The 17,655-nt window shown below is 48.6% G+C and overlaps 1 protein-coding gene across 7 annotated transcripts in view; it reads right to left on the bottom strand.

Moving 5' to 3' along the window:
- Positions 1–17,655, bottom strand: part of PTCH1 (patched 1) — a 76,117-nt gene that overhangs the window by 25,301 nt on the left and 33,161 nt on the right. For all 7 annotated transcript variants that reach the window (XR_012424953.1, XM_065530877.1, XM_065530876.2 and 4 more), the window contains 11 exons: positions 15,266–15,335; positions 15,081–15,172; positions 13,533–13,731; positions 13,111–13,232; positions 12,145–12,292; positions 11,200–11,331; positions 10,689–10,844; positions 9,911–10,009; positions 9,192–9,317; positions 1,489–1,607; positions 447–849 (listed from right to left, as the gene is read on the bottom strand). Coding sequence is in view for 6 of the 7 variants with exons in the window: in XM_065530877.1 (XP_065386949.1) it covers positions 447–849; positions 1,489–1,607; positions 9,192–9,317; positions 9,911–10,009; positions 10,689–10,844; positions 11,200–11,331; positions 12,145–12,292; positions 13,111–13,232; positions 13,533–13,731; positions 15,081–15,172; positions 15,266–15,335 (1,666 nt within the window). In the remaining variant the exon portion in view is untranslated. The remainder of the gene's footprint in view (positions 1–446; positions 850–1,488; positions 1,608–9,191; positions 9,318–9,910; positions 10,010–10,688; positions 10,845–11,199; positions 11,332–12,144; positions 12,293–13,110; positions 13,233–13,532; positions 13,732–15,080; positions 15,173–15,265; positions 15,336–17,655) is intronic.

Raw genomic sequence — 17,655 nt, 5'->3', positions numbered from 1 at the left:
ATCCGCTGGCCTTGGCCTCCGAGAATGCTGGGATTAGGGGCGTGAGCCACACCTGTCCCTGGCTAATTTTTAAAATATTTTGTAAAGACAGGGTCGTCCTTTGTTGCCCAAGGCTGTTCTCGAACTCCTGGCTCAAGCAATCCTCCCACCTCAGCCTCCCAAAGCGCTGGGATAACAGGCATGAGCCACCGCACCTGGCAATAATCACATTTTTAAACAACCTCATTCATAAAAAGATTCGCTGCATGGTGGTTCACTCCCACGGAAGATAACCTCATTAAAATGGCCCTGTGCTCTAAAAGCGTTGACTTTTGGAGGACTGAAATATATCATACTTATATGAATTTTTTTAAGGAAAAAGAAGAAAAGTAGAAGCAATCTGATGAGCTCCAAAGGTTCTGTTATTTTTTTGAAGACAGGAAGAGTCTTAAGTTGTGGTAGATTACCTTGGCTTTTGGTTTCAAGAGGAAAGGAGCATAGTGCTTCTCAGCAAAAGATGAGAGCGTCCACTTGGTACAGGGGGGCTCGAGGCAGTGGAGGCTGGAGTCGGAGAACTGGGAGAGCAGGTCCCTTGTGGAGCTGGTGCTCTCCGGGCTCTGGCAGCTGAGGGTGTCCTGCGTCACGGTGACGGGCTGCACGGAGATCTCGGAGCGCGGCTCGGCGGTGGTGTAGTACACGTGTGTGTGGGGGTCGTACTCCGTGCGGAGCTGGACAGTGGACTGCATGGTAATCTGCGTTTCATGGGCAAAGCTGTGGCTGCTGTAGGGGGGTGGGGGGCTGTAGCGGGTATTGTCGCGCGTGTCGGTGTAGGCCTGAGGTTCAACCTGAATCACTCTGCTGACGCAGGGGCTGAAAGGAGGGAAGCACGATGCAATGTTATGCTGAAAGAGGGTAACGGTGCTTTCATTCTGCCATTTTCACTGCGGACGGGGAACCCATTTTACACAGCCCTGACTTGGGAAGAGAAACGTTACACTGCTGAGCTCCAGAAACATGGCCTGGCTGATAACATCATTGCCTGGTGAACTAGATAAAAGTCAGTCTGAGGAGGCCACGTGGAGAACTGATCCTAAATTTGCCTTCCAAAAGCAAGTTCCATCATGACCAATCCTTCAAAGCATAATTCCAAACAAAATCAAACCACCAAAGGACTACACATCTTCTAGAGGGTGGTCTTCAATCTTGTTCTGCTCTAACGCGGAGATATGAAGCGCTCCCACAATTGGCAACATCAGTTCATGATGGGCAAAGGGGTCATCGGTACCAGCATCCCGAGGGCTGTGAGACTGTTCAGCTGGGGCAGGGGAGAAGGAAGCCCAGGAGACTCTGATGCCCCCCTAGGGAGGCAGCCTCTGTCCAATCTCTCCCCTGTCTCCTCCACGCCAGCACAAACCCTGTCACCCACATGCCTAAGTCCACAGCTGAAAGAGTTCTCTCACTGCACAATTCTGCACCCAACCAAAAGGCCACAGCGGTCTGAAAACGTACCTTGTAAAACAGCAGAAAATATCCAGTCTCCTGTCCTCGCGTCGATATAAATCCATGCTGAGAATGGCAGGAAAGATGAGCAGAACCATGGCAAAATTGAACACCACTACTACCGCCGCCTGGGAACAGAGAAGAAATTCAGAGGTCACCAACACGCCTCCGCCCACTCAGAGGTCACCAACACGCGGCCTCCGCCCAATCAGAGGTCACCAACACACCCCCGCCCAGAGGTCACCAACACGCCTCCGCCCAGAGGTCACCAATACCCCTCCGCCCACTCAGAGGTCACCAACACGCCTCCGCCCAGTCAGGGGTCACCAACACGCCTCCGCCCAGTCAGGGGTCACCAACACGCCTCCGCCCAGTCAGGGGTCACCAACACGCGGCTTCCGCCCAGTCAGGGGTCACCAACACGCGGCCTCCGCCCAGTCAGGGGTCACCAACACGCGGCCTCCGCCCAGTCAGGGGTCACCAACACGCGGCCTCCGCCCAGTCAGGGGTCACCAACACGCCTCCGCCCAGTCAGGGGTCACCAACACGCGGCCTCCGCCCAGTCAGGGGTCACCAACACGCGGCCTCCGCCCAGTCAGGGGTCACCAACACGCCTCCGCCCACTCAGGGGTCACCAATACCCCTCCGCCCAATCAGAGGTCACCAACACGCGGCCTCCGCCCAATCAGAGGTCACCAACACGCGGCCTCCGCCCAATCAGAGGTCACCAACACGCCCCCGCCCAGAGGTCACCAACACGCCCCCGCCCAATCAGAGATCACCAACACGCCCCCACCCAGAGGTCACCAACACGCCCCCGCCCAATCAGAGGTCATCAACACGCCCCCACCCAGAGGTCACCAACACGCCCCCACCCAGAGGTCACCAACACGCCCCCGCCCAGAGGTCACCAACACGCCCCCGCCCAGTCAGAGGTCACCAACATGCCCCCGCCCAGTCAGAGGTCACCAACACGCCCCCGCCCAGTCAGAGGTCACCAACACCCCTCCGCCCAATCAGAGGTCACCAACACGCCTCCGCCCAATCAGAGGTCACCAACACGCCTCCGCCCACTCAGAGGTCACCAACACGCGGCCTCCGCCCACTCAGAGGTCACCAACACGCGGCCTCCGCCCACTCAGAGGTCACCAACACGCGGCCTCCGCCCAGAGGTCACCAACATGCCCCCGCCCAGTCAGGGGTCACCAACACGCCCCCGCCCAGTCAGGGGTCACCAACACGCCTCCGCCCAATCAGAGGTCACCAACATGCCTCCGCCCAGTCAGGGGTCACCAGTACCCCTCCGCCCAGTCAGGGGTCACCAACAGCCTCCGCCCAGTCAGGGGTCACCAGTACCCCTCCACCCAGTCAGGGGTCACCAACACGCCTCTGCCCAATCAGAGGTCACCAACATGCCTCCGCCCAGTCAGGGGTCACCAGTACCCCTCCGCCCAGTCAGGGGTCACCAACACGCCCCCGCCCAGTCAGGGGTCACCAGTACCCCTCCGCCCAGTCAGGGGTCACCAGTACCCCTCCACCCAATCAGAGGTCACCAATACGCCTCCGCTCAGAGGTCACCAATACCCCTCCACCCAATCAGAGGTCACCAATACCCCTCCGCCCAATCAGAGGTCACCAATACGCCTCCGCCCAATCAGAGGACCGCTTCGAAAATAAAGATGCTTTTAAACAGTATTTTTCTTTCCCTTTCCTCTTGACGTGTTTGAAACTATGACAGATGTTAAGAGGTTCTTTTGCTACATCATCAAGAGCCGATGTGACAAGCATAGTCTTGACTATTTCTGGGCCTTTCTATCTCTAATAATTCCATGAACCGGAAAGGCACACCTGGGAACTAAACTACTAACGTGTTGCGGTAACCTAACCAAACCGAATCCACAAAGGCGGAACAGAGAGCACGCTCCAGACAGAATGTAAAACAAACAGAAGCATTTCCCTTCCAGAATGCTTCCAAGAGGTCACGCGACCCTGATTTTACAGTTAAACATTTTTATATAAAGTGGATCGAGTATATCAAAATGTCCCCCTTTAAAACAGGAAATACCATTTCGCACGTGTCCCCTGAGGTTTTCATAGGCAAATTCCAAACAGCCTCTGGAGTAGCCAGTGGGGTGTGAGAGCAAGAAACAGAGAAGGCCAAGGAGAGTTAAGCAGAAAGAAATTCCTGTGTGTGATTATAGTAGGCAGAAAGATTCAAAAGTCACTCTATAACCTAGAATAAACACAGGGCTAGATTCTGCAGTGTGTTGGCAAATCTCCTGCTGACCTAGTAAATATTACAAAATTGGGCTGTTAATAGAGGAAGCCAACAGAGGCCAGTGGAAAGTCGACCTAGCTTGGAAGGGCACGGCAGAGGGGGCACCACAGAGAAACGCACTGGCGACGCTGAGGAGCCAGGACATTGACAGACATGGCTTTGAAAATAAAAAACGAGGCCAGGCACGGTGGCTCGCCTGTTATCCCAACACTTTGGGAGGCCTAGGCGGGTGGATCATGAGGTCAGGAGATCGAGACCATCCCCACTAACATGGTGAAACCCCGTCTCTACTAAAACACACACACAAAAATTAGCTGAGCGTGGTGGCGGGCGCCTGTAGTCCCAGCTAGTCGGGGGGCTGAGGCAGGAGAATCACTTGAACCTGGGAGGTAGATGTTGCAGTGAGCCAAGATTGCACCACCGCACTCCAGCCTGGGTGACAGAGCGAGACTCTGTCTCAAAAAAAAAAGAAAATAAAAAACGAGGCTTCTCAAAAGAACTGCTTAGTTCACAAACCTCAAATTGATAAATGTCCTAGGGTAAGGAAAGAACACCTGGCTGTAACTGGCACCTAACACAATTGAGGGAGAACTCCCACAAAGGGCTTTGGATGGGAATTGTGAGTTTATGCTCAACGTAAACCAGCAAGCCTGAGTTCTGGAGAGATGTCTCCTAATAATTAATTCCCTGTCAAGAGTCTTCTAAAAACGACCTAACCTCTTTCTTCTTGGTCTATCTTGAAAATCCTTCATCAATTGAAAAATATGAAGCGTGTTAGCTTACCACTCTCGTGTATGTAAGACCTGTCGGATAGGCCTACACAAATAAGCTCATCACCACTGTGACAGGAGAATTCACCTGAGAGAGAGATCTTTTAAAAAGAAAAATCCAGTACTGTGCTGGGTGCTGAAGACACAAAGATAAGAAAAATCCTACTCTCAATTCTCACAGAGCAAGACCTATACGCAAATGACAATCCCAAATGATGGATGGCCTCATAAAGGCAGGTGCCAGGCTGCAGAACAGCTCAGTGGGGTGTAGGGGTGATCAGTCAAGGCAGGCTTTCTGGGAGAGGCCTCAGCAGGGTTTAGAGGATGATAAAGAGGGCCGGGCACGGTGGCTCACGCCTGTAATCCCAGCACTTTGGGAGGTCAAGGCAGGAGGATCACTTGAGGTTGGAGTTTGAGACCAGCCTGACCAACATGGAGAAACCCCCATCTCTACTAAAAATACAAAGTTAGCCAGGCGTGGTGGCGCGTGCCTAAAATCCCAGTTACTCGGGCAGCTGAGGCAGAAGAATCGCTTGAACCCAGGAGGTGGAGGTTGTGGTGAGCCGAGATCGCACCACTGCACTCCAGCCTGGGCAACAACAGTGAGGCTCCACCTCAAAAAAATAAAAAATAAAAACAAAAAAAGAAAAAGAAAAGAAAAGAAAAGAAAAAGAGGTCAGTCAGCAGCAGGGGAATGGTAGGTGCTCCCTGTGAAGAAAACACAGACTGTGCAAGAGGAGACACCTGGCTCAGGCACCTCAGTACGGCTGGGGTTTGAGATTCACTTTGGGGAAGAGAAAGGAGACGCTATGAAGATCAGGTCATTCATGCCTGATTCACAGCAAGCAGGGGGTGCTCGCTGCTGTTGACAGTATTACCTGATAACGTCCCCCAAGTGCAGTCAAGTCACCTGCCTGAGGTTATCCAGTAAATCAGATCAAAGCCCCCGGCCCAGCTGAGAACCAGGAGTTTTGTGAGATCTGGTCCCTTACTGAGAGGATGTCTGTGGACGGGGTTAGGATCCATGACCGTGAGACAGCAGGAGATGGCAAGAACAGGTAGGATTCTAACGGAGATCTTCCAGGAGCATGTAATCCTGGGGCCCGAATCCTTTTAGCTTTTACAATCAGTCATGTTTAGAATTGAGGAGTGGAATGTAGAGAAGAGACCCTGGGCATCCCGGTTTGGACAGGTGTTCATAAGGATGAGGAGAGCAGAGGTTTGTGACACAGGGAGCCCCACAGGCGCAGGGATGGGCACCTGCCAGCCACACCCACCACCACAGAGGTTGGGCAGCTTCTTGGCTACCAGGCCTCATCGGTCAGAGAAGCCTGCTGCTGGGCACCTTGCTCCGTGTCCGTGACGGAAGTTAAGGGATGAGAGAAGAACCCCAAGCGGCGTCCCATCTAACTGACTTTCTCATAACCTACTACATGTGGGGGAGTATTTTCTCAACGCCAGGTTCCCAGATGGACACCAAAATAGTAAAATAACCAGCAAGGGCTGCTCAGAAAGCAAAAAGGGTTGTCGCAAAGGCAAGAGAGTGTAAGTAAGCCAGAGGAGATGATGGGGGTGATATTGTAACTGTGAATCAATTCTAGTTATTGTGCTCATAGGAAATGGCCCATCCCCTCAAAGCAGCTAAGGCTGGGACATGTGCAGAGAAGGTTCCAGTCGAACCCTCCTAGACCAGATAGAACAAGGGGTTCTGTTCTGCGAGTTTTCATTGAAGAATAAACACTACTGGGCTACCAGCAAGCCCTAGTTAATTACAAAGAATTACAGCTGGTGCCAGTGATTCCTGGTGTAGAGGTGGCATTTAGGCAGATAGATAAAGGCTGATGAGGTTTAAGACCGTTTCTTTGTGGAAAAAAATATCTAATTATTTGGTCAGTCTACAAAATTGGAGTTTTATATGGAAAATTCTGAAGGTAACGCAGGTTTACTATTGGACAGAACCACCTTGAGTCACTCCCTTTTGAAGTTTAATTTGTGGCATCTTGCAAATATAAACACAACTGAACACCCAGAGTCAAACCTGATACTGTTCACCAACAGAAAGAGAAGCTACATAATGCCTAAATTTGAGGGTCAATACATTTAAAACAGAACCAGGGAAAATCTTCTGATGGCCACTGCAAATACCACTGCAAGCTCGCTCTCTTCCTTGCATTTTCTTTCTTTTTTTTTTTTTTTTTTTTTTTGAGACGGAGTCTTGCTCTGTCACCCAGGCTGGAGTGCAATGGCACGATCTTGGCTCACTGCAACCTCCGCCTCCTGGATTCAAGCAATTCTCCTGCCTCAGCCTTCCAAGTAGCTGGGATTACAGGCATGCACCACCATGCCCAGCTAATTTTTTATTTTCAGTCGAGACGGGGTTTCTCCATGTTGGTCAGGGAGGTCTTGAAATCCGACCTCAGGTGATCCGCCTGCCTTGGCCTCTCAAAGTGCTGGGATTACAGGTATGAGTCACCGTGCCCAGCAATCTTTTTTTTTTTTTTTGACAGAGAATGAACGAGTGTCACGGGGAGGCATTCTTTAATAAGATGAGGACTCTTGGAAACTATAGTTGCAATTTTCTACAGTGATACTGCGGTGGTTTGAAAGAGAAACACAAAACCAACAGTACTCATTTTCGTCTCTGTAAGGTGCTTACCTTGGGAGAACTTAACGCACTGGATTTTCTACAAGGCTACTCCTCCTAAGGAAACCTCATGTAGCGTTTCAGACCACCACACCATAGGGTGTCGTTAAAGGACAGTCGGCCTCGATGAGCCATCAGTATGTACTGAGAGAGCAGAGGAGAGAATGAGAGAGAAAAGAAGAAAAGAAGGAGTGTGAGCAGGTACAGAAAGACAGTGAGCAAAAAGGCAAGCAGAAAAGAAGGGGAGAGGAGAGAGAATGGGGAGACAGGGTCCCACGACTGAAAGACTCTAGAACAGTTTCTCAATACCAGCACCTGCTGCACATGAAATGAGACTGGGGTACCACAGGGTGCTGAGCAGACACACGCCTGCGCACAAAGGCATTCAACAACTTCAGCTGCGCTGCGAGTCTGGCTCACCTTTCATGCCACTGAGCAATCAGAGAGTTTCCTTGTCCTGTGCTTTGGTTCGAGCGTCAGATCTGAACATTATTCATTGATTCACTATTTTTACTTCTATGTAGATTTATAATACAAATAAACCCTGTTTTCTTTTCTTTTTGTGTTTCTTTCGGGGCTGGTGGTTATGGCCATTGGCATAGAATCTTTTATCCAACTGTGCCTCACACTAAAGACTAAGGATGCCTCGATTCCCAAACCCAGTAGGATCAGTAGTTGCCCAGGCCTCTTGGTATCTAGCGAAATGACATTCAAATACGTGATTGATTGGTTCATCGTATAAGACAAACGTAAAAGAGTAGGAAAGAGCTAAACATATTGACAAAATATAAACAGAAACCAGATGCATGACTGGTCAATTTCTCTTCCTGCTCGCATCTGCAAGAGCTCTTGGTGAGTAGCGTAAAGCTGTGTGAGTGCACTGGGCATCGTAACAGCAGGCTAAAAAGTGACACAGATGTCGTTTCCTCAAAATACCTGGCCAGCTTGAGAATTATATATCTTATCTTCACAGAGAAGAAAGGGGAAACAATCGAGGTTTTAAAATTTGAAATTAATTCACAAAACCCCAATAACATCTTGAGACATCAAAACTCCAGGCCACTCTGGGCTCCAGAAGACCATGGCACAAGCTGGTGAAGCCTCTGCTCTATCAGCCGTAGTAACTCATTTTAGGGTTCCTATGCGTTTCAAGTAGCTCAAGGGCAATGTCAGTAATTTACTCCAGGCACAGGACTACAGCTCTATCCCCATCAACTGTCCGTGCTTCCAATTCACAGAAGCCGAGTCTCTGATTAGAAAATATCCTGACGGCCTCTGGAGGTGACAGCCTGGTCTGGAAGGAGAGGACAAGTCCTGAGGGGCCCATGTGCTCCGCATGGGAAGTGCGAGGGACTGTGAATCTGCTTGGGCAGCCTGAGAGGGGAGCAGGGGACCAAAAGGAAAGAGAAGAGGCGACAGGAGAGACTGTGGGGGCCAACTTAGGAAAGGGAGGTGGAAAGCGAGGGCCCGCCGAGGAGCACCCTGCAGGAAATTCTCCACGGCAGCCTGGCCAGTCTGTGGTCCTGCAGTGCCGTCTGACATGCAACCTCAGCTTAAAACTGTCTTGGGTTGGGGCTGCTTTGGCAAAAGCAAAAGAAAAGGTGGCCTGTTTGGGATGAGGTGGGCAGCGGGAGAGGGGGTAAGCACAGGTACTGGGAGTGGTGTTTGAAAGCAGGGCATGGCCCAGAAGCTGGCTGCAGCACTGGTGACCCCAGAGGGCAACACAGAGTAGCCCCAAAAGCCACGTATAAAGGACAGGGCCACTCTATAGGCAACAGGCATCTGGGCTTCACAGTGATAGGAAGGAAAGAAAAACTCCAGAAGTGCTGAGTTTTTTGGAGGGAGTGTCAGGGTTATAAGCTTAAAGAAGCATCCACCCAGTTAAACAGAGCCTCAAACACAGACATTTCTATTTCACTTCATAAGTAACTGAAGTGCCTTAGCAGAGACCGCAGACATGGGATGCTGGAAGTCAGTGCCCCGCTCAGGATCACCGTAGCCTTCATCACCAGAAGCTCACCTGGAGGGAGAACGCCCGCAGAGCGGGAATCGGGATTAACGCGGCCATGAAGAAGGCTGTGACGTTGCTGATGGACGTGAGGGCCACGCTGGCTCCTGTGCGCTTCAGGCACTCCCCGGTCCTGTCCTGGGAATAAGAAACCACAGTGCTGAGAGCTGCACTGGACAGGGTCCCCTTGGAGCACAGACTGTGTGAGCAGATACGTGGCAGAGTAACACAACTGTAGCTTATCATGCTGGCATTAGGGGAAGAGAAAGAGCCACCTGCCCTGCCCCCTAACACCAGCATTATCCAGTACTATCTACAGAGTCATGAATTCCTCATGGTTATTACCATCCACAGCAGAAAGCTGCAAGATAATGACTTAACGCTTAAGTATAATTTTAAAAGGGAGTGGAGCGAGGTGATGGCTAAGTGACCGACATCTCCAGAGAAGCAAAAGCAGGCTCTGGAAAGGTATGGCAGCTGGGGGTGAAGTGTCACACTAAAATAAACACCCGTATTCCCAAAGGCACCCCAAATGCAGCTCTTGGGACGTCTCATAGCAAATACATGTCTGGAGGGTCTTCCGGCTGATTTCATTGCCTGGCAGCCAGTGGCACATCATCTGACATGGGACTGAAATCTTTACTGGGCCAGACTGAGGAAAATTAAAGGACAAATAGAAACAGGGGAAGCTGCTATGTCCCCAAAGCTCTCGTCTTTTGCTTTTGCGTTACCTCAAAGGGGATTCTTTTATTCTGTCCCGTTTCACTGAAGGCGTGGGCCAGAAGAAAAACATCATCCACACCAACACCAAGAGCAAGAAATGGCAAAACCTACCACAAAACAGAGGATGCTGGCATTAGACACGTGAGATCCAATTCAGAGGATTCTAAAGCTAGTTAGGACACTGCCACCAGCGCCTGACAGCTCCCAAAGCAGAGCTTCGTGACCTCATGGTGAAGAATTCACCCGACATCCCAAAGCCTAGCAGTTTAGCTCACAGAAGAGCTTGCACGTTTTTACTTTGAAGGTCTGTGTACTATCATTTTTTTAGGCTAGTACATGAGAAGGAATCTAACTCATTTAAGCAACGATTCGCAGAGTGTGGTCCATGGACCAGCATCACTGGGAACTGCCCTGAAGTACACATTCTCAGCCCCAGCCCCAGACTTACCGAGAAACCCCGGGGGTGGGGCCTGGCAATCTGAGCTTTCACAAGCCCTGCAAGCCATGCCAATGCCCATCAGAGTTGGAGAGCCACAACCCTGGTCAATGACATACATTCCTATCCGCAAAGTGTCTCTACGAACCAGTAAGCCCAACAGACTTCCCACCCACTGCCCTCAGGGCGGACAGCATCAAGAGACAGCATCTCCCTGAGGCCAGTAGCATCCTAGTGGAAAAGGCTGCAAGACCCTTCCGGTGAGAAGGACACACAGAAGGCTGGCTGGGCCGAGCCTGGGGGACCGGGGCGTTTGTCAACGGACAGCGGATGAATGGCTCCTTTAGTACCTGAGTTGTTGCAGCGTTAAAGGAAATTCCGATCAATGAGCACAGGCCCAGTCCTGCAGCCACTGACAGTGCAACCAGCAGGACGCCAGCCAGCCCCACGGCACCCTGGGACTTGGAGCAGTCCCAGCGCAGCATGGTTAGACAGGCATAGGCGAGCTGCAAGCAGAACAATGGGGGCACAGAACAGAAGCCGAACATTAGAATGTGTCGTGATTCTAATGTTTCCCCCCACCCATCACCCCAAATCAAAAGGCAGAACCTACGAAATCCAACAACAACAAAACTTTACATCAAGGATGTCACATAAAATGATAGGAGTCAAAGGTAGGCCAACGGCAAATGGGAAACACGCTTTACACGACCACTTTTAAACCACCGTGACGCCACGCGCTCTGTCCCGGATGCACGTGGATGTTAAGAGCAGTTAAGAAGCAGGAGCGGTCATGGAAAGGTAAAGACTAAAACAACCAAACCAAACTCCAGCCCCCCAGAGCATGGCACTGAGCATTACCATGAGTAAGTAGCCGCTGGCCACGCGGATGACACTGACGTCAGAGAAGGATTTCAGGATGTCGTCCAGGGTCGTGGTGGTGAAGGAAAGCACCTTTTGAGTGGAGTTCTGTGCGACACTCTGATGAACCACCTGTGGTCACAACAGAAGGTGAAATGCCCAAATGCAATGAACGCTTCACAAGCCTCGACAGCACAGACCTCAGGTGACACAGCCCAGCCCTTCTTTTATTCTGATGCATTTTTAAAAAAGCTCTACGTGATTCCAGGGCAGGGAGGGAAGCTGAACTTGGGCTAACATTAAAGAACCCTGTTTTAGGACAAGGGCCGTGGCTAATCAGCGGCAGTGGGTGCTGCTGAGGGCCGGTGTTGCTGGAGTACACTCCGAGTGCTGTACTTACTGCAGGGCTGAGACTGCTCGTCTCTTCTCTGTAACTTCACAATTGACTTGCGGTCCCATCAGCTCCCCCCTAATCCAAAACAACCCATTCGTACGGCCCTCCTCCCCCTGTTCATTTGCTGGCCACTTTTAAAAGGTCACATGCAGCCTGGCAGAGGTCACTGCTTGGGAAACAAAGGCCAGCTCCTGTCACATGACCTGGCCAAGGGGCCTGCAGCTGTGAACAGATTCTATGCCTTGCTAATGTTTTCCAGACACCTTTGCTAACCAAGTGTTTTTTAAACACTGTTAGGTTTAAAACACTGTTAGGTAGTTCACAACCGGTTACTAAACATGTCTGAGGGCACCCCAATTAGAACTAGTCTCTTCGATATCATCCTAGGATTTTCAATATCAAAGAAGAGGAAAAAAGTTTTCATGCCATCAAGTTCCCGGAATTGCAACATTTTGAAAATAAAGCGAATGGAAAGAAATGTTTTAAATAATGGTGAAAACGAAGAATTGCGTAACCAGCGAGTCTGCAGGCCGATTCGAAGGTGGGTTTACCTCCACATACGTCCTCTGCCAGGCCTCCAGGATGGCTGCCGCCTTGTCCTCATTCCAGTTGATGTGTGAGACATACTCGTACCCCTTGAAGTGCTCGTACATTTGCTTGGGAGTCATTAACTGGAACATGGTCTGCAGGGCGTGGGCGCTGTGGCACAGTCCAAGGGAAGGCACATCATCAGTATGCCCAGGAAGCCATTTCCACTGCCTCAAATCCCCAGCCAGCTCCCCCAACTCACTGGCTGCAATTCTCTTCCTTCTCCGTGAGCACATGTTTCCATTAAAATGGAACCAGGATGGTTATTTTATTTAATAGATTGATGTACCATATTAAAGGTGTAACCTTACAAACCTTTTACAGATAGACCCCAAAATTAAATTAATAGGCAATTTCCTTTCACAGTTTCCATTCCATGAAACAGGAAGGGGAGAGGAGCAGATAGCTTGAGCAGATACACCGGGCTCAGCGAAGCATACTCGCTGTGCAGAAATCCCAGACGGCGGCGTTCCCAGGGGGGGAATCTTACACGAAACGCCAGACACCTGACTGACCAGAGTCCACAAGTGCACAAAGGATAATTCTTATTGAGCCGCTGGCTCTTCGTCTTTTCCTTTAACAGTCTGACACTGTGCAGCTTGCACCATGAACTCTCTCTGACCAGTGTCTCCCGGCCTACTTCACACCTGCCCCCCTTCTCTACATAATGGGCCGATCTCCTGAAATCCTACGGTCAGGAACTACGGTCTTGATGAAAACTACCAATCCATTCTTGAAAAATTCCCCACAAGGTGCTTTTTCAAGCTGTTGCAGTCTGCTAGTATTTCTTAATATTCTAGGACGCCACCCAGCTAGCGAGGGTAACGGTTTAAGTATTAACACAAATACACTTGCTGATGTCAGGAGGGAAGTGGCTTTTGAAGAAAGGAAGACGAGAGGGCACAGATTGTCTTCGGGAGCTGGCTTACCTGACGAGTTTTCCAGTGCTGTTCTTGACTGTGCCACCCACAATCAACTCCTCCTGCCAGTGCATATACTTTCGAGATAAGCCATGACATCCACCATTCAAAACAAGGGCCATATCAAGAGGCTAAAATAAAAAGACAGCCACATAATTACGGGAATTAGTAGGCAGGTCACATGCCTTGTTAAAATCCAGTGCATTAAGGGCTTGTGTGTCTCAGAGAGAACATTAATAGCTGGGCTAATGAGAGGCGTATGGCAAATCTTACAGCAAAATTTAGCTCTATAAACAAACTTAGTTCCGTAGACAAAGACGATCGTGGAGAATGAAATGTTAAAAATGAAAATAATAAAGTGAACGATGAATGGACACAAAAAAGTATTTTGCTCTCCACCCCTTCTGAGCGCGCTCACTGCTGACACTCACTTTGGTTGAATTTTTGTTGGGGGCTGTGGCTGGGCAGTCTGGATCGGCCGGATTGAGGCAGGGGCGGTCCATGTAACCATGACCAACCTCAGCCTTATTCAGCATTTCCTCCCAGCTGTCCACTTGATAGTTTATTTTCTTTAACTCTTCTAGGAATTCCAAAGGGTCGAAGTTTGTCCATCGCAAAGGAGGTTTACCTCTGCGAAAGAAATCAGCAGACGAGACCATGAAAAGAGCCTTCTAAAGCCATCGTAAAGTCACAGGGCTGCACCCACTGCATCCGCCTTGTAGGAGGCTCCTGGCAATGCTGCAATTTTGGGACTCTGGCATCAAAACAAATGCTCCTTTCCAGCATATCTGCATGCAAACTTAGGTCAGGAAAATAATTCATGACTGAAGATGCTAAGCAGAGAGAGGACTCATAAATTAATGAGGGCATTGAACCATCTTTAACTGCTGATATTGTATATTTAATATCTACAGACAAAATTAGCCAAAAGACAGATCCAAAATTAATTTTTTTTTAAAAAGAGGGCGTCACAATGTCAAATTAGCACTTGGCAGCCTAATAAATGCTTTGTAAATGTCATCAATCAAAATATTTGATCCCTGCTACCTTTAACAATTCCATACTTATGAGCGCTCTCTGACAGCCTGGCAATGGAGTGGGCAAGCCCCCTGCGGCCTCTGCCATCACCACCATCACAGCCACTTCCCCCCACACTCACTTTTGAATTTGTGCTGTTGACAGACCAGAAAGGCTTTTGGCTGCCTGTTATGTGGTTCAAACCACACTGTAGCTGCTTAACCAGGCTGAAGTCATTATTCGGAATCTCCCAACCAGAAAACACAAAACCCCTTATTTCCCATCTAAAACTGTACACTGAAGGTCAGGGGATGGCCACGGCAAATTGCTTTTGCAGATACGTGCAAGCCAGGACAGAAACAATAACCCAAGCTCTCACTCTCGCATAATTAACTGAAAATGTCTATGCTGATTAACAATTATTCTCTAAATGACGCGGTATATATAATATCCAACTGCTAAACCGTGAAGTGTTCCCTACCGTGGCCTTCAGAGATACTGGATTTTCCCCTTAAATGCCATTAGTGTGATCTGAAGAAAGGTTAGCATTTTACTTCACAGGAAGATCTCAGACTTAAAATATTTCGTTCTGATGTGTACCCACTAATAAAGTATCTCCTTAAAAAATAAGTGTCTAAATGCCTAGTCTTCAAAACTACGAACATTTTAAAGAGTTAAAAAATCACACGTACTCTGCAATAATTTGCATTTTATTTGCATATAAATAGGTTGGTAAAAGTGAATGAAATTTAATGACGCCTACAGAACTGTTTTTTGAAAAGAGAAAAAACATTCTGCTGAAATCCCCTCTCCCCCGACTATTCACTCAAAAAATGCACATGGAATTTCAATGTTTTTATTTCTTGTTCAAAACCGAAATGGAACAAGCAATGATAAGCAACATCAGAAACACTGAGTCCTAGAGAAGTCACAGACATCAGAAAGCGCGATCACACACTTACAGGAGGTACGCTGTGCCGGACTGTAATTTCGCCCCTTCCCAGAAGCAGTCCAAAGGTGTAATAATCAAACAAGGGTAAAGATACTCTATTATCTGTCGAAGTTAAAAAGAAGAGGCCACGCGTTAGGTTAAGGCATACTACTGGGGTGTTCCTGAGAAATTTTTGCCAACAAGAAGAAAATGTACCTGATCCATGTAACCTGTTTCTGTGATAAGCTCTCCGGATTTGTAACACAAATGTTCCAACTTCCACTGCCTAATAAAACGAAAAGCAGAGACAAACATTTCTCACCGGAAGGTAAGAAAATGAGTGCAAATTCGGAATGACAGAACATATAAAAAGAACTGCAATTTCGATCACTTTTAAGCATCTGTCAAAACGAGCAGCGCTTTTGCCAAGTAGAGACCCAGCAAGCTTGCTTTAATGAATAGATAATACTCAATCGTAATTAACATGTAGGGTGTTTATGTAAATGAATGCTACCAAAGTACTTGAAAAGTCTTGTTTTCTTAAGTGTTCTCCCAATAATCTTGTTTACACCATTAATCTGCTTTTCTACATACATTAAACAACTTCAGGGCAGCCCAGCTGAATTATCACAAATTCAAAATAGGTGGGGATTAAATTAGGTTTGCAAAGTATTGACACATATTCAGGTGCGGAGGTGTTTTATGGCAGATCATGTCCTGAATGGGTAGTGTTTAAAATGAACGCTTCTGCTCTTAACCATTAATATTATAAACAACAACATGTGCCAGGTGGGTCACATTCTAACTTCACAGTCTCTTCTATTCCTATTGTACAGAAACGTGAATAAATATACAGATCGAGAATTAATCTGGGGCTGGGTGCTGCAGCTCACGCCTGTAATCCCAGCACTTTGGGAGGTGCAGGCGGGAGGACAGCATGAAGCCAGGAGTTTGAAACCAGCCTGGGCAACAAAGTGAGACCCTAGCTCTACTATAAATGAATGAATGAGTGAGTGAATAAATAAACTTAAAAAATTAGCTGGGAGCAGTGGTGCACGCCTGTCGTCCCAGCTCCAGACAGGAAATTACTTGAGCCTGGGAGGCTGAGGCAGTGAGCTGTGATCGTGCCACTACACTCCAGCCTGGGCAACAGAGAGTGACCCTGTCTCTACAAAAAAAATGAAAAACAAATTGCCAGGCGTGGTGCCACACGTATATAGTCCCAGCTACTTGGGAGGCAGAGGTGGGAGGATCACTTGAGCCCAGGAGTTCGAGGCTGCAGTAAGCTATGATTGCTCCACTGCACTCCAGCCTAGATGAGCAAGATCCCATCTCTCAAAAACAAACAAACAAACAAACAAAATTAATCTGGAGTTTTATTGTCTCTAGAAAAGTGTTATATATGCCCATATCTTTCCAAGTGTGTTAGGAAGATCAGTCTAACTGAAAAAAAAAGAAGAAAAAGAAAAAAGAAAAGAAAATTTGAAAGTGGTGGGGCTGGAAAAGTCCAAGGGAAGAAAAAAAAAAAAAAGAAAAAACCTCCCTCTCAACTGCTCTATTATTGGCCTCCTAAGGCAGGACTGTCTTCACCCCGGGAGCTTACTGTGTCCTCTTCCCTGTGCCTTTCTATCTGTCTCTCAGCGCCCTGTTGAAATGTCACCCCCGTTAAGCTTGTTGAAAATGACCCCTTTCTCCTGAACTCTAGAGCCCTGGCTGGCCAGATCTGCGTAGCTGTCATGGGGACCGCCCACGTTTGCTCTGTCCATGTCTGTCTATACTCATGTCTTTCCTCTCTTTGAGAGCTGTGCCTAAGTTACCCATCTCTCCTCCATCCTCCACCCAGCCACCCATCCATGGACATATTTCTATTGTAATTCTACATAGCATCAACATAGAATATCCAGCATGAGTTGGTTCTCAGTTTCTATTACTTGATCAACTCTCATCTACACTTGCTTGAGAAGGGCATCATTGTGCATTAGAAAAACTAACGGGCTTGAGGCCAGAAAAAGGCTTTGAAACCTGGCTCTCTCATTTCATAACTGCATGAACTTGGACAAATGCTCTAATTAGTCTAATTCCCAGTTTTCCCACCTAGAACGTGGGATGGGTTGAACTACACGTTCTTAAAGTTCATTCCAATGCATAAAATTACTCTTGACCCATCTCAGCTTAAGAGTGTAATTTAATTGCACAGACCCTCACGTCTTCTCCTGAAGCGTGTAGGTGACAAACACTAAGAATGCACTGGCCATGCCTGCAGTGGCCCTAGGACACCCATTTCCTGGCTCCCCGCAGAGATGCCACTTCACATTCTGCAAAACTACACTGGGTAGTTGCTTCCCTACAATGCTTGTTACAGACCAGCAGGGCAAGTCTGCCTGGCAGAAACATGATTTTACATTTTCTAAGGCCCTTGCATTCATATATCTGATCTTGCTCTGGGGACCATGGAGGACACCAACACACATGACCATAAGCCCAGGTTACAGATAAGCAAACAAGAATGTGCCAAAGATATGGATATGTGACTTGCCCCGGCTGTGCTTGTCCCTAGGATCCTGTCAAGCTGGAACGTAAGCAGAGGTTAGAGCAGGGACAAGTAA

The sequence above is a fragment of the Macaca fascicularis genome, chromosome 15, assembly GCF_037993035.2.
Source record: "Macaca fascicularis isolate 582-1 chromosome 15, T2T-MFA8v1.1".
NCBI classification, from domain to species: Eukaryota; Metazoa; Chordata; class Mammalia; order Primates; family Cercopithecidae; genus Macaca; species Macaca fascicularis.
The sequence above is the reverse complement of the archived record's forward strand: the minus strand, read 5'-3'. Positions and strand labels throughout refer to the sequence as shown.